The 25,014-nt window shown below is 47.3% G+C and overlaps 1 protein-coding gene across 1 annotated transcript; it reads left to right on the top strand.

Annotated features, from left to right (window-relative positions):
• The first annotated feature begins 298 nt into the window (after window positions 1–298).
• On the top strand, window positions 299–6,186 carry LOC138287208 (putative nuclease HARBI1). The gene is made up of 3 exons (XM_069227568.1): window positions 299–1,022; window positions 2,241–2,385; window positions 5,889–6,186. The coding sequence occupies exons 1-3, from the start codon at window positions 299–301 to the stop codon at window positions 6,184–6,186; spliced, it is 1,167 nt and encodes a 388-aa protein (XP_069083669.1).
• Window positions 6,187–25,014: the final 18,828 nt, after the last annotated feature.

Genomic DNA, 25,014 nt, shown 5'->3' with positions numbered 1-25,014 from the left:
ACCAATCTGGCATCAAAAATATGGAGTCTGCATCACTTTAAGGATGTGTGAAACCGCGTTGCGTCAATGAGATGCAAGGTGGGCATTCCCATCTAAAAAATGTCTCAAACACCTTAGCGCCATATTTATCCAACAGGGCAAAAATGAAGCACAGGTGAGAGGCGGACCCAAAAAATGACGCAAAGCCCGATTTGCATCAAATTTTAATGCCTGGGTCAAGGCAGGGAGTAAACTGAGGCAAAAACACCACTACTTAAAGAAAACAAACACAAGCAACATCATAGCCCAACATGACAACATGGAAGTGCTACTGATGCAGCTTGCTAGACGACTCAAAGCACAGGACCAACAGCAGCAGCCACTGCCACCCCAACGTGACCCCCAAAGGCAAGGCAGAAGGCATGAGAGGGTCTTCAGGAACAGGAAACCCTCCGTTGACCTCAGGGAACAGGACATCATCCGCAGGTATAGACTCAACTGGGAAGCTATACAGCAGCTGCTGCACCAAAATGAGCCACAAATAACAGCCAGCCTACAGACACCACACAATATACCACAGGTGACCAAGCTGCTAGCTGTTCTGCGTATGTTTGCAAGTGGCTCCTTTCAAACAACGGGTGCCCTGGTCACTGGTGTATCACAGCCCTCATTTTCCAACTTGCGGCCCAAGGTCTTAGATGCCCTCATCTCCCTCACACTCTGCCACATAAGCTTCCCCAACACCCAGCAGAAGCAGCAGGATATAAAACAGGAGTTTTATCAAAACCATGGCTTCTTGCATGGGCTTAGTGCAGTTGACTGCACCCATGTCTGGATCGTACCACCTGCAGGAACAGAGCATCTATTCTGGTTCACAAAGCACACCCACTCCATCAATGCGCAGTCCATAGTAGACAACCAGGGATTGTTTACCAACATCTTGGCCAAGTATCCTGGGAGTGTACATGATTCCTTCATATTCTGCCACATCACAATCAATCAGCACTTCCAAGATGAACAATATGGCAATGGCCTTCTTGTAGGTAACTCCATAAACCCAGGAATATGCAAACAGCACAGCAAACCTATAGGACACACAATATATACTCCACTAAATTGACACATGGGCAGGAAGACACTGAAGTGTGACACAGGTAATTATGTAGCACACCCTGACACAATGGGATACACACCTTTGGACAAATGACGGCTGCCGCAAACATTAGCTGCCACTCGAGAGCTACAAGGGACCAATATCAGAGCACACAGTGACAATGACATGGCCTGCAATGGAAGTACAACTTGGAAGATTAACATTTTACAATTACATTGGGCCATACAGTTAATCCAACACCCTCCAAAGCAATATGTAGCATGAAATGGGTGTGAAATGTGTGTTGCTGCAGGTCAAACACCATGAGACACATAGCATGATGATGCAGACTCACATGTAGGTGACACAGAAATACTGAGGCAGTCCCAACATCATACATCACTCCTGGGGTGCAGTTGCCAGGTAGCAATAAGGAAATGGACTGTGCTATGAACACATATTGATGTGCCACTAATGCAAACTGCACACTGCTACACACACTGGAAGAGCCAATTGTCCATCAAAATAACATATGTACAGGGAGATGGCTCTTCCTGTACCGATACAACCACATCCACAAGGCAGTTACCTAGGTTACCAGGAGCAAGTTTGGCAGTGTAGGTGCACGGTTGTACATGAGCCACTGGCAGAGGGAACAACAAAGGTTTGACTAGAACCAAGTAACACATGGGACAATTCTGAATTGTCAGTACTGAACAACTCAGTGCTGCCATCTTATGGAGATGTGTTGTGCAATGTCACCAGGCCAAATCAAAGGACCTCACTGTTGCATTTCATCTGCAGTGACATATGTCCAGACCATGTAGTGCAACCATGTTACCACCACATAGCAATCTATTGTGTGTGTAGAAGTATCATGTCCCCTCCGGTAAAAGCACACTAAAACATGTTTGTCACTACACAATGCATGGTACATACATACTGACCAGCAGTTTGGAAACAAAATCATCGATCCCAGGTCAATCAGCCAAACACAAGTTGTCAAGTCAAACAACCCACTACAGAAAAAACCTCACAGAAGCCCAGTATCTCACACAATACCACAAACTCAAATGAGAAACAGACGACACAAGATATCAACTGCCATGCTACATGACATTCCTGCTGCAAACACTACCAAAATACTCAATCCTATTATCTTTTGCAGCAGATCAGGGTTACGGGATCCAGCCATGGATCATGACCCCATTCCCCAACCAAAGCACAGCAGCAGAGAATGCCTACAATGAGGCACATCGGAGGATACGCACCATTGTAGAAATTACTTTTGGCATCCTGAAGTCCAGACTCAGGTACCTGGACATCACAGGAGGCAGCCTCCTATATCCCCCACACATCGTTTGCAAAATCATACTTACATGTGCTATCCTGCACAACATTTGTGTGAGGGGGAACATCCCCCTGTCTGAGCCAGAGCAAGAACTGCCTGAGGAGGAGGTGGATGGTGCCAGGGAAAATGAGGGGGAACATCAAAACATAGCTGCAGGAATGCACCGCAGACAGCAAATTGCTCAAAATCTTTTCAGCCAATAGTCACTCTACACACCTTGTTAGGATATGTAATTAAACACCTTACTTGATCACACAATCCTGCTCTGGTTTCTTCTTCCTCCATCACATGTTCTTTAGGAATGTGAGTATTACCTCAGGGAGTATGTTACAAAGACAAATCTGACTTGTTCTGATGCAACATCACATGTGATGCGCATGATTGCACAGCAAACATCACACACATATAAAAAATATTAATCTTTTGAATTTCACATATGAAAGACAAAATCAATGGACCACAGCAAATGACACAGATCCACTTGCCAACATGGTCTCCTGTAGCACTACACACAACTATGACATCTCCAATCATTAGTTAAATAAGCGCCCCATACATGAGGCAGTGGATACGAAATATCAGTGGAAACAGGAATGTATGAACAGACCCGACATTAGTAAATGTGATGTTTGCAATCTCTGCAAGAAGCTTGTGTGACAAGAGGGGCATCATTTCTGAAAATGGATAGCATGAGTGTCCCAGGTATGACAACCAATGTTCACAACACATGCCCTGCGCAGTCCATCCCTGGAAAAAAGTCCTGCCACTGCCATTTGTTAAGTCTCTGCCCTCCCATCTGTAGGGGGCACTGTAATTGGACTATCTGTACCCTGGGAATCATCATTAACACTTACCCAGAGTCCCTTTCTGACTCCTGTTTGCTTCCCTTTTTCTTATGGGATGCTATAGAAGAACTATATTAGCTTGCATGGGCTTCAGGTCCCATAATGCACTGCCTTTTAGTTGGCAAGACCTGTAATCCCCTGTCCATTGCTTCCTATGGAAAAAGTCTGGTTATCCCTTTATACAGCATTCTCTCCTCCAGGACTTGTGAGAGACTGAAGCTGTACATACCTGTGACTTGCCTTGTGCAGCCCAGCCATGTGACTCTGCCCTGGCCTTGCTGCTGCCTGGAACTGCTTAGAAGCTGCCATTCCCTGAAGCTCCTCGCCGTGCATTGGAGTACAATTCATTTGTGTTCCAGACCCCTTGTTGGATTGTGTCACAGTCCTGATTACGCCTGAACCTGCTCTCTGTTTACCCAGTCCTGTTCCTGCTTGTTCCAGTCAGAGTCTGCTCCCTGTTTCTCAGCCTTGTTTGTGTTTCTTCCTTTCAGAGCCTGCTTTCTGTTACCCATTCCTGTTCCAGCCTTTGCGTCAACCTGAGCCTGTTCCTTGTGCCTGGCTTTGCCTCCTAGTTGGTTTCCTCGCTTTCTGTTTCCTCTTGGGTTATCATGTCTGGTAAGTGTCCTATCAGTCCTCACCTGTCTAGAAGTGTTTTCCTGGATTCCAGGAGGCAAATCCAGCCCCCATCCTTTGTCTAGTGTTGCAAGTAGTCATTAGTGCCTAACAGTGACAGTGTGCTATTCCAGGAATTGCCACTGTGTCTCCAGCAGGACCAACAAGGGCTAGTCTCGTGTACGTAAGTACAATCCTTGTTTGGGCCCTAAGGATCCAGACACAGAATCACTTCTGCTGCCTCCTTTCTATGGGGCTTGCCTGGTGACTAGCTGTAAGATGAATCTACACAGAGGCACTGACGTTCCGTGTTGCTGTGGGAAGTTCTGAGCCCTACCCTGTGTACAATCTTAGTGATAAGCCCTGCGTCTTTGAACAAATATGGAAAGGCCAGTAATGGAACAACTAAGGTTGCTCTGCCTTCACTTTTCAGTTTTCTCTGCCTTACCATAGCTGGCCTTTCCCCTTGTATGCTTTTAGCTACTCTTCTGCTTTGATACACTAATTCCTTGCGAGATACTCTGTGAACTCAAGGGGTGCCCCTAACAGACTCCTGACTAGATCCGCACAAAACCGTAACACCATGGAGCCCAATCCTGACACAGGGTACACATGCCCACACACTTGAACTGAACACTTCTGTGGAATGCATATCTGAAAATATGTGAACACATGTAGCCAGGGCAGCAGGTCCACCACAGCAATATGAGTAACATAAGTAATTCCTGGGAGTCTAACTGACAGTGTACATAACATTTTATGAGTGAAATTAAAGCACAGTGTCTCAAACACTGTACGTACCAAACATGTACACATGGCTGAAAAATGGGTAGTTCACAAACAATCCACCATAAAGTCGTAACCAACAAATTAATGACATATGAGGAGTAACGTATCCGACATAGCACTCATCAGCCATCCTCAATCATCCCTGAGTTCTGTGTGTCATATGAAATGTAATGTCCCCAAAATCAAACAACTACACACATCAAATGAGTCAACACATCTAACAGCTGCTGGGACTCTAACGGTCACCTTGCCCAGGGTGGGACCACATCCCCCTGACTTCTTTGCCTTTCCTCCAGCTTCTAAGCACAATTGAATTCACGCAGCGCGGAATGCGCTGACAGCTGTTGGGACTCAAATGTTCATCGTGCCTGGGGTGGGGCCACATCCCCCAGGCTCCTTTGCCTCTCCCCGCGCTTATAAGTGCAGTTGAATTCATGCAGCGCAGGACGCACCCAGCCATGGGCCCGTGCAAAGAACGGGCCTGATAGCGGCCGGGCTGGGTGCACTCCTCTGACCTTTGTGAAGTAAGCTTTTCTTTTTCCTATTTCCTGGAAGCTGATTGCAGGTTCTATTTACTGGTCTACTGATATCATCTGTTGCTGGAGATGGGGAAGCATAAAGCTGTGGATGTCCCTGTCCACTCCAGTGGTAAACAAATTCGGTACTTCTGCTAAAAGAATTCCAGATATATTGAAGAAAAAGTTGCAGCCACTCGACTCCTCTGTGGAGATTGGTTTAAATATGGCACCCCAAGTTCTTAGATCTAATTCATCTACTGCGTTGACTACTACCCTGCGCAGTGACTTGGACTGGCATCCTGTGATGCAGATGTCCTTTTTGCAGGGAAAGAGGTTGACAGCTTACCACTCAGCCCTGAGGTCCTGATGATTCCGAATGTTCCGTGTTCTAATCAGTATGGGCCTCTGGCGGAGAAGGGGAGGCCCCATGATTGTGCTACACATCTACAACCTGAAGTCTGTGTTGATGAGAACATTGCAGCCAAATTGCCTTTGAACTTGGGTAGACTGTCTCCGTCTTGTGGGGAATCTGATCTGGCCTCTATTTTTCAGAAGCTGGATGAAGTCAACAGTTTGGTGCAGCTGTTGAAGAACCAACTAACGGGGGATCTGGCACAAAAGTGTGTGTGTAATTGCTTGAGGGGCGGGGTTTGGCCTGCTCTAGAGGGTTTGCCCACTGATTTTAATGTGCCTAAATCTAGGATTCAAGCTACTAAACATCCCCGAGGGCTCTCTACACCGTCTCCTCCCAAGAGCCCCCCTGCACCCAATGTTAAGGGATCTTTGACTGCGCCTGTGATTGTAAAGCGGAAGGATAATGCTGTTATAAAGGACAGGAATATCACTGGGTTAGAGAAGCCTGTTAAAGCTCAGCTTCTTGATTATACTGAGGGTACCTGGGGGGCCGCTGGCACTCAGGTGCCTGCTGGGATAGCTACTCACACACAACATTACACTGCATCATCTGATGATACTGTGTGCCAGGCTGGTATGAGATGATCAGTCTTTAAGGAACCAAGGGGAGGCCTGTGGAGCAAAGGAGGCACCATCCATATGATTGAGGTGCCTAAGTTGCCCCCCGGCTCTCAGGAAACCTATGATTCTTTGTTAAATAAGGTCATCTATTGGCTACAAGTTCAGAGGAATTGTTTTCCTTTTATTAGTGCAGATATTCTTGAGGTGGGCAGACATAGCCAATCTGGTTCAAACTTTGACTTTATTTCTATTTGTTTTGTGGACAGGCTGCTGCTGGATAAATTAATTGATTTTGAATTAGCCACTTGCTATCTCAGGAATCCCAGAGGGGTTGGTATTAGACTTAAACATTTTCCGCCAACTGGCAGTCCATGTACACTATATGGCGACCCAGCTTGCGGAAAGTCTGATTGTATTCAGGAGCGTGCCCTGATTCCTGCAGTAAATTTCTCTCAGGCATTACGTACGGTTGATTGACTACATATTGATCCCTATCTAATCACTTTAATTCGGACCTCTGAGGCAAAATTAGGGGTGTCAGATGAGATTAAAAACCATAGTGAAGCTCAGTGTCCAAGGTCGAGATTACTAACAACTAATTCTGTACTCTCCATTATGTCATTGAATTTGGCTTGGTTAGGCAGGAAGCTGGGAGATCCCGAGTGGGTCAATTATATAAACAAACAGGACATATGCCTATTCCAGGAGATATGGAAGGAGGATCCAGTTTCCTTGAATGGGTTTTTATCATATTATGCCGCAGCTCAGCCTGCGCAGGGGGCACTGGAAGTGCCATAGGGGGTCTATTGATACTGATAAACAAGAAATTACAGTGCGAACATTTTGCACTAAAAATAGATTCCCCCGACTTATTGGGCATCCAGCTTATATTTGATCGAGATTTTAAAATGACTATAATTAATGTATATGCCAGGTCTGTTCCACGGGGCTTAGAGTCACAGATTATAGCTCAACTGTCTGAGTATATGGATACCCTGCATTTTGACTAAATTAGTGGTTGCAGGGGATATGAATTGCACTTTTGGACCCTCTTGTTTAAGCACTGATCTAATGGTCAAAGAGGATAAACTTTGGGGTATTCCACAATTAATTAGCAAGCGATTATGTACTCGCTCCCGTGCTGCTTTACAGCTGACATCCTTGTGTCTTAAATATGGACTTAGGGCCTGCAATGGCCGTACCCACTCTGACTTGAGCACTGCATTTACCTTTAAGCGAGGTCAGTCCTTAAGTGTTATTGATTACTTTCTAGTGGATATCAGGTTATGGCCATCTTTAAAAGACATAAAGGTGGACTCTCATTACGAGAGCGATCATAATCCTCTGCTCCTCACTTTATACAGTGGTGCATTTAGGAGATCGCAGAACATTCACCTTACTGAGGTCCCGGAGCCTCTTTTGGATAATAGTCATACTCACGTCAGCTGGCCTAAAGTAATGCCCAATCCTTATTTGATCAAGGGTATTTACCAACTGTTTGTTGATGCTATGGCTGATTACGAGGAGTTCGAAATCAGCAACATTCCAATTCTTAGCATCCACAAAGAAATGATGAGGAAATTGCAAAATATTTTTTATAGGAAGACTCCTACTAAGCACCTTGATGATAACTATAAAACTAGCGAGTGGTTTGATAACGAATGCTCCAAGGCCAAATTAGCATTAAAATCAGCCATTATGTCCCGTTCTCAAGCCAAATTTACCTACAATGACACCATAACACAGGCAAAAAAAAAGCTGAGAAAATAAAACCTGGCATAGCTTGCTAGATGCAATTAAGCATAATGACAATGCGATATTTTGGAAGTTACTGTATCATAGACATAGAGGGGGCAAGAGTACAATCCGCATTCACATTCAACCTGAGAGCTGGGTGGATCACTTTACCAAACTTCATGCTCCACCTAGCAATCCTTTAATTTACGAACCCCCACACACAGCAGATGGTTAAAAACATCATCTCCCTGATGATCAAGGAAAGGATACTCTTAATCTTGCTGACCCAGTTATTTTTACAATGGAGGAAACTTTTGCTGCAATTCATTCCCTAAAATCTGCTAAAGCACCAGGTCCAGATAAGATACCGGGGGATCTTTACAAATCTGAACCAGTAATATGGTCCTGGTACATAAATATGATTTCAAACACTATAGCAGCTGGGGGCCCAATACCCCATACCTGGAAAGGGGCCAAAATAATTCCTATCTATAAAAAGGTGACGTAAGTTCCCCTTCTAATTATAGACCTTTTAGAATCCTAGACAACCTTCAGAAAATCTTTGCTAAGCAGCTTCTGGATAAGCTACTTGATTGGGCTCAAAATAATCAGGTGTTATCCTCACTCCAGATGGGCTTCTGACCCAAAATTAGTACGGTGGACCAGGTTTTCAGGCTGATGCTCTTATACTGGAAATATTTAGTCCTTTCTAAGCAAAGTCTATATGTTGTCTTTGTGGACCTTCAGTCCGCTTTTGATACGGACCCCAGAAAAAAGTTATGGGAAGCTTTGCATAGAATGGTCACTACGGCCAATCGAATTTACTTACTACAATGGCTACATGAGAACACATATGCTCAGGTGAGATGGGGTAATCAGGGAGAATTAACAGATCATATTCCCATTTTGCCGGGATTCGCCAAGGATGTGTCTTGACACCAACTCTATTTGCTCTATTCATAAATGAGGTGGTACAAGCTGTGTCTCTCTGTCAAAATGATGCCCCGTCCCTGAATGGACAGAAAATTCCTATTCTACTTTTTTGCAGATGGCTCCCTCCTCATCTCTAAGACCCCAGTGGGTCTTCAGATTCTTATTGACCGGTTTAAATCCTTCTGTGCAGATTGTGAATTGGAACTAAATGCTAGCAAAACTAAAATAATGGTGTTTAGTTCAGGACCAGCAAGTAGATGTACCATCATTTTAAATGAGGCCCACTTCAGCAAGGTCAGTTCAAAAGATTACTTGGGAGTGAGGATCTCAAACAACTTACATTGGGAGGATCAGATCAGTAAAAGTGTGACACTTCTTTAACATAGGTCAGGCGCTATCTTGCGCTTTTATAAAAGTACTGCCATAAAAGCTGTTTTTCCGGCTATTAAGATCTATTTGGCAAAAGCACAGGGTGCTGCTGCATTTGATGCTGAGGTGTGGGGATTTTGTAATACTAATAAATGGTCTGTGGGCAAAAATTGCTTTGCTAGAGCAATACTTGCGTGCCCACATAGTACATCCTTGATTCCGGTTTTCTTGGGTCTTGTGTTCAACTGCATTTCTGATCTGATAGCTGTGTGACCCCTACTCTTCTGGGTAGGGATCTGGACTACTCCAGAGATTGCCATTTACAGGGACTCCCTTCTTGATATTCTAAAAAAGACCTAACGCAGTTTCTATTCCATGGCTTAGGCATGTTTAAAAATGGTTTTGCATCCTGGGACTTGAGAGTTATTGGGAGAACCCACAGAGTTTAGGAAAGGGCCAGAAACAATTTCTGAAATCTGTCTACTAGTACTATGTAAAAAATAATCCCCTTCTCTGTATATCACATGGTCAATTGACTAATCAATTCCTTGATTTTAAGTGGTATCCCCAGTTTGAATCTTATTTAGATTTTATTCCTGATTCATTGGGCAAGAGTTTGTATGCCCATCTTCGTTTCAGATGCCTACCATTATTGTCTTTAATCGGCAGCTGGAGATTATCATCAACATCTGATTCATGTCCTGGCTGTAATGACGCTTTAGAATCTGGTGAACATTTTATGTTTTTTTGCCCATTGTATGCCATTCCCCCAACGTAAGTGGATTAGTTCAGTTTGTCGGAAATTAGGCATAAGACAATGTTGTATTGCTTTAAGGACCTTGAAGAGTGGCACTTCGGCTCATATAATCTATGCAGGTAGCAACTTCCTTGTAGCTGCATGGCATATACGCACCCATTTTTTAAACATTTAGAAACCTGTAAATATGTATATTATAGAATAAGAAATTGAAGTTTTTATCTTATTGTAAATGTTTACCTATGATTTTAATTTCTTCTTTTTAAGATTTTTAACTTTTGGATTAATGTGCTTTTTTATTGCTTTGATGGTTATTTCTGACTGAATAAAGCTGAGTCAACACATTTTACAAACACATATCACTGTTGGACATCCCTGATTGCCATCTGAGGTAGATACCCATTTGTAACACATTCATACATGAGCATTACATCCAATGTATTGCATGCCGTTCCTTTGGAAGCACACATATTGTTGTTTCAGATCATTCCCAAACAAAACACACATTTGGATGCTTTAAAACATGTGGCCAACCACTATACCACACACTACAGGCCATACCAACCTATCTTCATCTTGATACAGGGTGCATGCATGTTAAATTATTGAAATCACTCAAACACAGTTTGAGTAAAAAATGTTGACGCCAATGCGTTGAAAAATCACGCTCATGATATCAAAACATACATGGGCCCTTATCATTAATTCCACCAGCGCACCACACGCATGCGGATATCCATTGAAATAGAAGTTTACAGGTAATGTGTTGTATTTTGCCGCACATGTAACCTACGTGCATTGAAAATATTCAGACAAACATCGTATGCGTAAAAGAAATACATGCATGACGGAAAATGGGCCGCAAGGGGACAGGAAGTGATGTTATAGGAAATCCTGTTTACCGGCCTGGTACAGTGGGTGTACTTTCACTTTATAGTCTGTGCTTTTTCTTGACTGTGTGGCTGTGTCTCGGTGTTGCTGGTGTCTGGATTGCGTTTCTTGTATCTTGTGTTTTTTGTGTATTCTATTTGTTTATTGTACCTGTTTATGTGCTTTTATGTAGTTTATTGTCTTTTGGATTGTATTTATACTGTCAGGTGTCTGTTTGGGGGTTACATTAGTTGGGTTAGTTGGGTTTCTTAGGTTTGGGCTGTAAGTTTCCTTTGTTTACATTTATTTTCCTTCCTTTTTACACTTTTTCTGTTTTGCTTTGTTGTGCAAGGACATGTTTACATCAGCCTCACCTGCTGCATCGTCAACTTCGGCAACACCAACCACCAACCCTGCTGCACCTTCAGTGCCTGCCCCACTGACCACCACACCTGCTGGACCATCAACTTTGGCAACACAGGCCACCACATCTGCTACTATGGACATGGCCGCAAATGCTGAGCTCCAGAGGGACATGAGGAAATTGTTGAAAAAGATTGACACAACACAGAGGGATGTAGACAAAAATACCCAGAGGCTCGATGCAATATAAAAGGACACTGAGGAGGGCAAACCTGTGAACTCCTGCCTCCCCTCACCTCTAATTCTGTCCCCTCCCTTCTCATTCCTCATCCTGTTTTGTAGTGGGGTAAGGGGGTTTAGTGATAGATTAGAGTAGGGTAGTAGTTTAGATAGGATGAGTAGGTTCTGGAGTTTCATTTTATTACATGTTAGTTTGTGGGTGGGTGGGTGTTAATGTTGGGGCTTTTGTGTATTTAAAAAAAATACAAAAGTATATATATTTGTTTAGTATTAGTTAGTATTTGTTTAGGTTAGTATATGTTGTCCTACATGTGTCTCATCATATAAAGGGGGTGGTGGGGGCAAATGTTTAGAGTGTGTTGTTAAATGTGGTAAGTAAGATTAGCTTAGGGTAGTTAGGGCCAGTTGTGGGTAATGTATTTTTAGGATAGATTAGGTTAGTATAGGTGTTTTTTGTAAATAGTTAATAAAGATTTAGGAACTCCCTTACTGCATGTGCTTGGGGCTCAGGATCTTGGCATGAGTGTACAGTGCCAGTTGTCTGTTGACCTGTGTATTCCGTACTGCATCCACATCCCTCTCTTGACATGTTAATTTCCACTTCCAAATGAGCTGTCACATTGGCAGCTACAACAAATCTAAATCTCAATGTATCTGCTATCCATTGTACCTACCACTCTATGTGACTATGGTTCCCATGTATTGGACAGGTTGGTGTGCCTGCAGCCTGAAGTTCATGCCAACACTGCTAAACTGAGTAGGGCCAATTTCAGGTGAGCTCAAGTATACAAATTTCACACCTATGTATTTTACTTGTACTCCCAGCTGATGTTATTGGCCAAACACTCTTACACAGCCATTCCTGCTGTATGTTGTGGGTGAGGTATCTATGTTTTAAAGCAAATGTCACATACACAATGACTTGATTGTAGGGGATGTGGCCAGCTTTGACTTTCATCTTGTAGATAACTTGGCCCTGAATTATACTATTTTTGCACTGCATTTGCCTCATTTTTTAACACAAAAGCAGCGCGAACTTACAAAATACAATGATAGTTTGCGCTGCTTTTGCTTAAAAAATTACGCAGTTGCAATGCAGAAAAAGTAAAAATCTGGGCCGTTGTGAGTAGATATCTGCCCACATTATTTCTGCACTCCGATATTGACCCTCTGTGACCATAGACATGTTACATGCTTCACAAATCTCCAGAAAAGTAGATGTGTCACATTACACAGAGACACAGTAGGTGTGTAGGTGCTGTTTATTTGAAAGTGCTGTAGTGAAATATTTACATAGTCCAGGTCTGTGATTGAATTAGTGTAAAGCATTCTATTTTGATGCAAAAACAAGTGCAAAGGTTGAGGGAAATGTCATTTGACATGCTGAGATGAACTGTCATTCAGTGCAGAGAAAGATGAATTGCCAATTGAGTAGTGAGATACAATTGCAGTTCATAGTGGAAAGGTTGACAGTGTGTCAGTGAAGAGTGCATGTCACCAACTGTAGCAACACTGGAATGTTGTCAAGCACAGGACAAAGGGAAATCAGTAACTGTGAGGCATGGACTGGTGATACAGGATACTCCTACGGGTGAAGATCTGCTCCACATCTTCATCCTCTGATGTGTGTGTCGTCTCCTCTGCCCTTGATGGTGGTGCTGGTAAGTTTGAGGGGGCATCATCAAAATATCATTTTTAACTATCAATTTCCAGAGCTAGGCCATCCTTATCTCTAACACAAATTTGAATTTGCGTGTGTGGGAATGGGGTCACACATGCGGGCAAAGTCAAAAATGGAAAGACAAAAATAATTTGGAAAACATATCTAACCATGGCAACTCTCTATAAACATATGCTGGTGTAAGTATCCAAGTGGAAAAGATAACAAGAAACCACATTCAGTTACAACTTTCCTCATGGGACAGCAGACAGGAAGTTTCATCAGAAGTGCATTCCCCTTCTCGCGACACCAGTTGATAGCAGCATCAAGACAGTGAAGAACATGGGCTGCACGTGAGACAGGTCAGCAGTTGGGAATTAGTTTGTGCTCATCAGCACTGAACATCTTAAGCAAATGAGGCAATTAAAACTAGGAGGAAAGTCATCAGAAGACTTGGAGAAGGTCAAAAGGTGACAGCAGCAGACTCAAGACAGGAGAAGAATTACTCTGGCAGAGTTTTAGACAGACTAACTCTGGCAGACTAACTTGACAGACTAACTCCAAGTTTCAAAGTCTCTCCCTAATTAGAAATATCCATGTCCTTCAGACTGGTCCTCGAGGTGGGCTCATCTTACACACAAGATTCAGCATCCAATAGTAGCTGGTGGCACCATCAAGTTTGCAACTATTCCAGATTTTGCCAAGAAAACATGTAGTCATCTCAATAAATTGATATAGTTTGTCAAAATATTACATTTTCTAGTGGTTGTTGCTTCAGAATTCTTTCTCACGATGCACAGAATCAACTAAACAATTCTCACTTGCAATTTATAAAAGTTTACTGTCTTGTTTGACAGCTAGAACAAATATTGTCATATAATTATTACTGAAACATGTTCTTCGTCTTCAGTACAACAGGACATTCAAAATCATATCAGCAGCTTAGGGAAAAGTTCAGGTCAGAGGGAACCGAATAAGCATGTAATTTTCATCTACTGCTGAAAGAATGCAACTTCAGGCCTAATCAAGCTAAGAAAGCTTAAATGCACATTAATGCAATTAATAAACATAAATACTATTGCACACCTTACAATTGAATCATATATACTAAGCAAATTATTTTACCACAAAGATTATTTATAACATATTAGAACGGTTTTAAATGTGCATTTATTTCTCTGCACACATGTTATTCAGGTTAATAACATTAATTTAATTCAATATAAGTAAGATTAATTCATAACCATTTAAACACATAGGTGGTCATTACAACCCTGGCGGTCGGTGTTAAAGTGGCGGTAAGACCGCCAACAGGCCGGTGGTAAAATATTTGCAATTACGACCGTTGCGGAAACCGCCAACAAAGACAGCCACTTTAACACTCCGACTGGCACGGAGGTGCAAACAAACAGCGCAGCAGTCACCGCCAGCAGACAGGCGGGAGACAACGTACCGCCCACACTATTATGACAGGCCAATCCGTCACCTTTTCCGGGGTGGATTCACCACGGATAAAAACACTTCGGAAACAGGAATCCCGAAGGGAAAACGCTCACCTCTACACACCCCACGAGGAACGAGGACGCCATAGACCCGAAACTCAAAATCCTCCCTGCAATAGTTTCCTGCTCCTCTACCAGGAGCACGAACGCCGGTGGCGAAGACCACGGTGAGTACTGCACCTATGACACAGGGGAGGGGGGAGGCAAAAAACAGGGACACACACACGCAACACCCCCACCCCCACCCTCACACACTACAACACACATACTAATGCATATCAATACATCACGGTTACACCCTTCAAACCTCCCGGAAGAATGCAAAGACAATAGAAAATGAGTGTAACCATGGTAATATATTAAAAGCAAGTAGGCAGAAATATATATATATACACCATCTACATAATATATACCAAGCATAGTAGTCCAGGTAGTGCACTAAGAAAGTCAGTGGAACACTGGGACCACACGGTATGGGTGAGGCCCTAACAAGATCCCCGACCATGACGGAGAGAACACTGCAGGGGCAACAGAGAGCAACTAAACAAGCACCTCAGGGGGAGGGAAAGGGGGGGCACCTCAGCCGCTTGAGTGCACTACGCCAAATCCATGCGGGGCCACATGCCCACTGTTCAATCATGGGGAGTGCAAAGCCACAGTCTCTCAAGTCTCTACAGTGGGTGGGCTGCCCACTGCCATATCCTGGGGAGTGCAAAGCCACAGTCTCTCAAGTCTCTACAGTGGGTGGTCTGCCCACTGCCATATCCTGGGGAGTGCAAAGCCACAGTCTCTCAAGTCTCTACAGTGGGTGGGTTGCCCACTGCTTTATCCTGGGGAGTGCAAAGCCACAGTCTCTCAAGTCTCTACAGTGGGTGGGTTGCCCACTGTTCAATCTTAGGGAGTGCAAAGCCACAGTCTCTCAAGTCTCTCAAGTGGGTGGTTTGCCCACTGCTTTATCCTGGGGAGTGCAAAGCCACAGTCTCTCAAGTCTCTACAGTGGGTGGTCTGCCCACTGCCATATCCTGGGGAGTGCAAAGCCACAGTCTCTCAAGTCTCTACAGTGGGTGGGTTGCCCACTGCTTTATCCTGGGGAGTGCAAAGCCACAGTCTCTCAAGTCTCTACAGTGGGTGGGTTGCCCACTGTTCCATCTTAGGGAGTGCAAAGCCACAGTCTCTCAAGTCTCTCAAGTGGGTGGTTTGCCCACTGCTTTATCCTGGGGAGTGCAAAGCCACAGTCTCTCAAGTCTCTACAGTGGGTGGGTTGCCCACTGCTTTATCCTGGGGAGTACAAAGCCACAGTCTCTCACGTCTCTACAGTGGGTGGGTTGCCCACTGCCATATCCTGGGGCGTGCAAAGCCACAGGCTCTCAAGTGGATGACAGTCTCCACTGGGTCTGGAGGGGGCATGGTGCCCAGAGTGCCTCATCCTGCCAAGGATTGGGGTAGTGGATGCTTTTCTCCACTGGTTCTGGAGGGGGCATGGTGCCCAGAGTGCTTCATCCTGCCAAGGATTGGGGTAGTGGATGCTTTCCTCCACTGGTTCTGGAGGGAGCATGGTGCCCAGAGTGCCTCATCCTGCAAAGGATTGGGGTAGTGGATGCTTTTCTCCACTGGTTCTGGAGGGGGCATGGTGCCCAGAGTGCCTCATCCTGCCAAGGATTGGGGTAGTGGATGCTTTTCTCCACTGGTTCTGGAGGGGGCTTGGTGCCCAGAGTGCTTCATCCTGCCAAGGATTGGGGTAGTGGATGCTTTTCTCCACTGGTTCTGGAGGGGGAATGGTGCCCAGAGTGCTTCATCCTGCCAAGGACTGGGGTAGTGGATGCTTTTCTCCACTGTTCTGGAAGGGGCATGGTGCCCAGAGTGCCTCATCCTGCAAAGGATTGGGGTAGTGGATGCTTTTCTCCACTGGGTCTGGAGGGGGCATGGTGCCCAGAGTGCTTCATCCTGCAAAGGATAGGGGTAGTGGATGCTTTTCTCCGCTGGTTCTGGAAGGGGCTTGGTGCCCAGAGTGCTTCATCCTGCCAAGGATTGGGGTAGTGGAGTCTTTTCTCCACTGGTTCTGGAGGGGGCATGGTGCCAAGAGTGTTCTCCACTGGTTCTGGAGTGGGCATGGTGCCCAGAGTGCTTCATCCTGCAAAGGATTGGGGTAGTGGATGCTTTTCTCCACTGGTTCTGGAGGGGGCTTGGTGCCCAGAGTGCATCATTCATCCCGTGACAGACTCAGCTGAGTCAGTGCCCTTGCCGCTCATGGGCCAGTGGTGCTTGAGACAGCGGTGCGCTGTTCAGCGGTGCTTGAGACGGCAGTGCCCTGTTCAGCGGTGCTTGCGATGGTGGTGCCATGTGCAGTGGTGCTTGAGATGGCAGTGCCCTGTGCAGCGGTGCCTGAGATGGCGGTGCCCTGTTCAGCGGTGCTTGCGATGGCGGTGCCCTGTGCAGCGGTGCTTGAGATGGCGGCCTCCATTGCAGGGTCTCTGCTGCTGGCGGTCCTTCATGGCCCAGCGGGGCTTTTGCTGGTGGTCCTTCATGGCCCAGGGGGGCTTTTGCTGGTGGTCCTTCATGGCCCAGCGGGGCTTTTGCTGGTGATACTTCAAGGCCCAGAGGGGCTACTGCTGGCGGTGGCCTCCTGGGCAGCAGGGCTGGTGCTGGCAGTGGACTCCTGGGCAGCTGGGCTGGTGGGGGCCTCCTGGGCAGCTGGGCTGGTGCTGGCAGTGGCCTCCTGGGCAGCTGGGCTAGTGCTGGCGGTGGCCTCCTGGGCAGCTGGGCTGGTGCTGGTGGGGGCTTCCTGGGCAGCTGGGCTGGTGCTGGTGGGGGCCTCCTGGGCAGCTGGGATTGTGCTGGAGGTGGGCTCCTGGGCATCAGGGATGATGGCGGTCTTCTCCGCCGTGCTGCTCTTCCCAGACTTCCCGGGTTTCTTGTGGCCCTTCCCCACCTTGGAAGGTGTCACAGCTGACGCCACACTCCCTCCGGGACCCCTGGGAGCGGCTTTGGTGGCTGGAGTCTTCCCCCTCTCCGACCGGGCACTGGCCAACTTCTGATGCTTCACATGTGGGGGACTGCCTGTGCTGTGGCTCCGTGCCACACTGGCTGCCCTGGTGGCCGGTGCACTCCATATTCCGGTGACTACAGGCACCACTGGTCCCGGAGATGTTGTGGCTGAGGTGCTAGTTCGGGACCTATGAGACGGACGGGTTGGGGGAGGTGTGGGAAAGAGGTCAAGGTTGGACAGGAAAAGTTTTTTGGACACACTGGGACGGGTAGCTGGAGGGGTTTGGGAATGGAGGAAGAGGTGGTGGTTGTAGGAGGAGTACGTTTGGTGACTTTGGGTGAAGGTGCATGCGCTGGAGGCTGTCGTGAGGGGGATGGCTGTTCGGTGGGTGTGTGCCTGAGTTTGTGCATCTTGGGAGGGGATGTCACAGACACACTGGGAGAGGACACAGGGGACGTGTGAATGGTAGTGGGGGTGGTGACTGCACGTGAGCGGGGTGTGGTGGTGGGTGTGCTGGAGAGGGACGTAATGGCTGTAGAGGTAGTGCATGCAGGTGTGAGTGTAGACGAGACTAGGAGGGAGGAGGGAGACAAGGAGGAGGGGGACCCAGTGGAGGCAGTGGATGTTGGTGTGTCTGCATGTGTGTGATGATTGCATGAGTGCCTGTGGGATGTGTGGTGCTTATGTTTGTCTGAGCTTCCCTTGTGTGTTGACGTGTGTGCATGTTGGTCTGTAGGTGTGCTTGGGATAGGCTGAGGTACAGGGGATTGGGTCGGGGTGGAGGAAGTTGGAGGGGGGAGGCTAGAGACGGGGACAATTGCTGCCATCAGTGCTGAGGCCAGAGTCAGAAAAGCTCGCTGAAGAGCCGCCTGACCAGAATGAATGCCCTCCAGGAATGCATTTGTTTGTTGCAACTGCCTTTCTACACCCTGGATGGCATTCAAAATGGTAGACTGCCCAACAGTGAGGGACCTGAGGAGGTCAATGGCCTCCTCACTGAGGGCAACAGGTGTGACTGGGGCAGGGGCTGAGGTGCCTGGGGCGAAGGTGATGCCCACCCTCCTGGGTGAGCGGGCACGGGGCAAAGGCTGAGGGACTGCTGGAAGGTGGGTGTTGGTAGGGGGGGTGGCAGCTGTACCTGTAGATGCGGGGGGCACAGATGTTGCCGCCACCACAAGAGAGCTCCCATCAGAGGACGAGTCCGTGTCGCTGGTGTCAGCTCCTGTCCCCGCCGTGAAGCTCCCCTCACCCTCTGTCCCACTGGTGAACTGTGAGTCTGTAGTCTCGCCCTCCATGGCCATGTGGGATGCAGCTCCCTTGTGCTCCGGTGCCACTGCTCCTCCGCCTAATGATGCTAATGCACACAAGAACAGGGAGACGACAAAAATTGGGGGGGAAGACAGAAGAAAGACATGTTGAGTGCATGCATTACCGCTACCGTTGGCGGACACGGCAGACACAAGGCTATGGACGACATCTGCACACATAGATGACACAGGGGCATGAATAGGTGTACTTGGCACTCTACAGAGGTGGACTGTGGTGCCACATGGCCTACCTTACGGAGGGGCCTTGCCTACGGAACTCGCACTCGCCTAGGGAAACCCACAGCCCACCTCCCCCACCCAGACACCTCGACTGCGCGCAAAGTCACCAGGATGAGAGCAAACTCACCCCCTTGTGGCTGCTGTGATGCCCTCAAGCACCCATCCAACTCCGGGTAGGCCACCGCAAGGGTCCTGAACATCAGGGGGATCATGGTGCGACGGGCACCCCTCCCACGTTTGGAGGCCATCCCCAGCTGACCCTCAGCCGTCTTCTTGCTCCAGCGGTGAATGTCCTCAGATTTTTTATGGCAGTGGGTGTTCCGTCTGTGGTAGACCCCCAGGGTCCGGACTTCCTTGGCGATGGCACGCCAAATATCTTTTTTCTGGTGGGCGCTGACCTACATGAAATGTACAGGGGAAAAAGAGAAGTTATTACCAGCTGCACCGTCAAAGTGATTGGCCCCCATCCCTACACTTGCCATGTGGCACACGCATTCACTGTTGTTTCATGCATGCAGCACTCTCCCCCCTTCCTTCTTACACCCAGCCCACTCCACACAGGCATAGCCCACACAACATGCTCCCTGTGTACTTACCTGTTTATCTGGAGGACCATAGAGTAGCGTGTACTGGGGAGGACCCCATCCACGAGCTTCTCCAACTCCTCTGGTGTGAAGGCAGGGGCCCTTTCCCCAGACACTCGAGCCATTGTCTCTTCCAGACCAAGGTCACAGCAGCACTTGTAGTGTAGGTCCTCTCCTGTCGAAGATCAGGTATCGAGTGATTGAACAGATAGAAAATGGCAGTCACGTCCGTGGCGGTGCGTACCGTCACCGCCGGCGTACATCGTCATTGGCTCCTGGGACCCATAGGGTCCAATGTTAACCAATGATGCATTGCGCCGCAGTCTTCGACCGCCTACTGCGACGGTGTAGAACGCCAGCGCAGTTACCTCACATCCCATTGTCCCACTTTACAGGTCAGGCAGCTGCCATTTCAGGGGCCCACATGGCTTCATTTCCAACTGCGTCACACATACCTAGGCCTAGACTCAACACACATACAGGCCGCCTTTTGTGTATGATTGGTGTTCTGGGCAAACTGTGGGTACGTACCTCTGAGTTGGTTGACTCTGTGCTCGCTGTTGTCCTTCATAGGCACCGTCCGCTGGGACATGTGAGGAGATGGCGGCATCCTCCGGTGTACCGACCGTTGGTGGACCTGTCGACAATGGAGGAGCGACATGTGATTATAACATACAGGCTTGACCGTGCCACAATCCAGGAACTGTGTACCCAGTTGGAGCCAGACCTGTTGTCAGCAATCCGCCATCCGACAGGAATCCCCCCTCAAGTGCAGGTTCTGTCAGTGCTCCATTTCCTTGCAAGTGGGTCATTTCAAACAACAGTGGCCATAGCATCGGGGATGTCCCAGCATATGTTTTCCAACGTATTGTCCAGAGTGTTGTCTGCCCTTCTGAAACACATGCAGAGCTACATCGTTTTCCCTCAGGTGGAGGATTTGCCTACAGTGAAAGAAGATTTCTATGCCCTGGGACACATCCTCAACATCATAGTTGCCATTGATGGGACCCATGTGGCTTTGGTCCCCCCCCACAGGAGTGAACAGGTGTACAGAAACCAGAAGAGTTATCATTCTATGAATGTACAGCTGGTGTGTTTGGCAGACCGGTACATCTCCCATGTGAATGGCAAGTTCCCTGGCTCAGTGCATGATGCCTACATCCTGCGTAATAGCAGCATCCCTTATGTGATGGGTCAACTCCAGAGGCACCGTTTGTGGCTATTAGATGAGCACCTGGAGGCAAGTCTGTGGGAATGGTTGTCTGGGTCTGGGGATATCCCTCCAGGTTAGTGCATGTCTAGCAGTTGTCCCTCACCATTTGCAGGTGACTCTGGTTACCCCAACCTGTCATGGCTACTGACCCCAGTGAGAAATCCCAGGACAAGAGCAGATGAACGCTACAATGAGGCCCATGGGCGAACTAGGAGGGTGATCGAGGGACCTTGAGCCTCCTGAAGGCCAGGTTCAGGTGCCTCCATATGACAGGTGGATCCCTATTCTACTCACCAAAGAAGGTGTGCCGGATCATCGTGGCCTGCTGTATGCTTCACAACTTGGCTTTGAGACGACAGGTGCCTTTTCTGCAGGAGGATGATCCAGATGGCGGTGTTGTTGCAGCTGTGGAGCCTGCGGACAGTGAAGACGAGGAAGCAGAGGAAGAAGACATGAACAACAGGGACTCAGTGATCCAACAATATTTCCAGTGAGACACAGGTAAGAGTACAGACCTGCCTACTACATGTACTTTAACACTACTACCTCTCTACTGACTGTCGTTTTCACCCAATGTATGGTCACTGAGTTGTCACTTTCCCTTACGATTTCACAGATGTGGGTCCCGCTGTGTGACATCTGCTTAGATTCCTCATGGACTAGAGCTGTGTGACATAGGTATGTTGACATTATAATTGAAAGAGCATTTTGTCACTGCAATTGATAATACACTATTTTGAAATCACAGACAGACTCCAGATTGTTTTGTGCTTTAAGTTTGTTTATTTTAGTGCTCAATATTGGAGGGGGTAGTGAAATGGTGAGGGGTGATGGTGGAAGAATGTCCATGGCAGAGTCCAGTCTATTAGTCTCACAGGTGCATTGCCCAAATGGGCATAGGAAGTGGAGCTGGGGCAGTTTAAGGATGGACAGGGTGACAAAGTGGGACAGTAGGATCACAATCAGGATGGTCTTATTTCTTGGCGAGGGTCTTGGCATCGTTCTCTGTCTTTGTCCTGGATCTCAGGGACCGTTTGCGGGGTGGTTCTCCCTCTGCAGGGGGTTGGGTGCTGGTGTGGTGGTCCTGTGGCGGGGCGTCCTGTCCACTAGCGCCATCGGAGGTGGTGGACAGTTCATCGTCCATGCTAGTGTCAGGGGCCCCTTGTAGTGCCACAGTGTCCCTCCTGGTGTTGAGTACTTCCTTCAGCACCCCTACGATGGTGCCCAGGGTGGAGCTGATGGTTCTGAGTTCCTCCCTGAAGCCCAAATACTGTTCCTCCTGCAGGCGCTGGGTCGCCTCAAACTTGGCCAGTACTGTTGCCATCGTCTCCTGGGAGTGGTGATAGGATCCCATGATGGAGTAGAGGGCCTCGTGGAGAGTGGGTTACCTGGGCCTGTCCGCCCCCTGTCGCACAGCAGCCCTCCCAGTTCCCTTGTGTTCCTGGGCCTCCGTCCCCTGGACCGTGTGCCCATTATCACTGCCCCCAGGTCCCTGTTGTTGTTGGGGTGGTGGGTTATCCTGGGTTCCCTGTAGTGGTGGACACACAGCTGATTGACGTGTCCTGGGGACGGAGGTATGGGCCCTCTGGGTGGGTGCTGTGCTGGTGTTTCCAGAGGGGGGAAGGTCTGTGGTGGCCTGTGCCAGTGTGAGCAGAACCAACTGTCCCGAAGTCCCCGATGGGCCGGACTGGTCATCTAGATCCAGTTGGACAGAGGTGCTGTCATCACTGTGGGCCTCTTCTGTTGGTGGTGTGGACATGGGTGGACCCTCCTGTCCGGTGACGTTGGGTAGGGGTCCTGCAGGGGTATAAAAGGATGGTTATTACATCTGTGTGTGTCATGGTGTGCAATGGGTGGGTGACCGTGTACCCCAGTGCTTGCATTCCTGTGTGGGACCTTGTATGATAATGGTTTAGGTGGTTGTATGGGTATGTGCAGTGGGCATGCTTTAGTGATGGGTGTCCATGCTTTGTTGTTGCATGCAGGGCTTGGTGTTGGGATGGGTGGTTTGTGATGTTGGGACATATGTGAGGGGTTTGGGATGCGGGGGTGAGGGTGAGGGTATGTGATAGCATGCAGATAGGGTGGGGGATGTAATAATTAAGATTTGTCTTACCAGAGTCCATTCCTCCAGCTACTCCTGCGAGGCCCTCAGGATGCAGAATCGCGAAGACCTGCTCCTCCCAAGTTGTTAGTTGTGTGGGAGGAGGTGGGGGTCTGCCGCCAGTCCGCTGAACCGCCAGGTGGTGTCTTGAGACCACGAAATGCACCTTCCCCCGTAGGTCGTTCCACCTCTTCCTGATGTCCTCCCGATTTATTGGGTGCTGTACCACCCTGTCCACTATTCTTCGCCATAGCTCCATCTTCCTTGCAATTGAGGTGTTTTGCACCTGTGCTCTGAATAGCTGTGGCTCTACCCGGACGATTTCCTCCACCATGACCCTGAGCTCCTCCTCCGAGAACCTGGGGTGTCTTTGACATGCCATGGGGTGGTGTAGGTGATGTGTGTGGTGATAAGTGTGCTGATATGTAGTGGGGTGTTGTATGAGGTGCGTGGACGTTCTGTGGGTGATGGTGTTGTGTGCATGTGGATGCTGTTGTTCTTGCTGGTGGTTTCTCTCTCTGGCCTTCTTTCGGAATTTGTGGTCTTGGGGGTTTGTGGGTGATGTGGGTGTGTGTTTTATATTGTAATGGGTGTGTGAGAGTGGTGTGTGTATGTGTATCAGGTGTGTGTATTTCGAATTGTCCAATGTGGTAGTGTTTTGTAAGAGTGTGTGTATTTTGAGCGCAGCGTTGTGTACCGCCAATGGAATACCGCGGTTGAAAGACCGCCGCGTGGATTTGTGTGTCGTGATAGTGTGGGCGTATTTCTGTTGGCGTGACGGTGGAGGATTTGTTTTCGCCAGTTTATCACTGACCTTTGGTGTGGCGGACTTGTGTGGGTGTCTGAATTTTGGCTGATTCCGAAATGTGGGTCATAATTGCTGTGGTGGAATTCCCGTCTGCGGCGGTCTGTTGGTGGTCTTCTGCACGGCGGTAAGCGGCTTTTACCACCAATGTTGTAATGACTGCCATAATATTTTCAATTTCTACTGCTTCTCCTTAAAAGATAATACTTTCAATGTTAATTCTAATTAATAATTCACTCAAATAATAATACACAATAAACTCAAGTTAAAATATAATGTTAAATGGGAATGGAGGCCACATTGCCCAAAATAGTTCAAATGTGCACCTTTGACATTTCTACGTCCATTTCTCTTGTTAGGCTTCAAAATGAAGGTTTGCAAGTCACCATATGCTAACTTCTATGCCACTAATGTATTAGTACAATTTGATCTCCAACAGTCTCTTCTCTGATGCCAATTTATGCTGTCAGAAGAGAACTTTTCTAATTTGCAATAAGACCAATCAAAACCTTGTAGTTTGATAACGCATAGATTTAAGTCTGTGATAATCGTTAATTCTCTTCATGGTCTGGTGATACCTATTTCTCATATTTTCCATTTCATCCCTCCTCTGTCTATCCTGTACTCTTTTCCAGAAATTGAAAGCCCTGTAAGATCCTCCAAGTGCACAAATTATACACACTGTCACAATCAATAAAGGTTTCAGGATCATTCAAACAATTCTATTTCCCAAGTTTCCAACCCAAGATCCTACCTTAAAGAATCCTTCACCTATTTTCTCCCAAACATTTGTCTGTTTCAGGTCATTCAAGTCATTTTCCAGACTTATCAGATTAGAACATTATTTACATATCTCCTTACTGTTTTGGGCATGTAAGTACAGCAGTGTTGCATCTTTAAAAGTCGACAGACTCCACCTTCCTTTGCTAAAAGAATGTCTAACGCAAGACGGTTCTGCAAAACCATTGATCTTACTGCAATAATTTCCGTATACATTAGTTGCATCCCACCTGAAAAATCAGTTAACATTTTATCCACAATCGTTAATAACTTTGTTATCTTTATAACATTCAAGATCACACCCAATGATAGAATAAAAACTCCACAAATATCTCCAGGAATCTCTGAACTACTTGTTCATCTTTTAAATCTCATTTAAATCTCTCAATCCCTGCTGGATTG

This window comes from Pleurodeles waltl, chromosome 4_1 (genome assembly GCF_031143425.1).
Source record: "Pleurodeles waltl isolate 20211129_DDA chromosome 4_1, aPleWal1.hap1.20221129, whole genome shotgun sequence".
Lineage (NCBI taxonomy): Eukaryota > Metazoa > Chordata > Amphibia > Caudata > Salamandridae > Pleurodeles > Pleurodeles waltl.
This window is presented reverse-complemented; position numbering and strand designations above follow the sequence as displayed.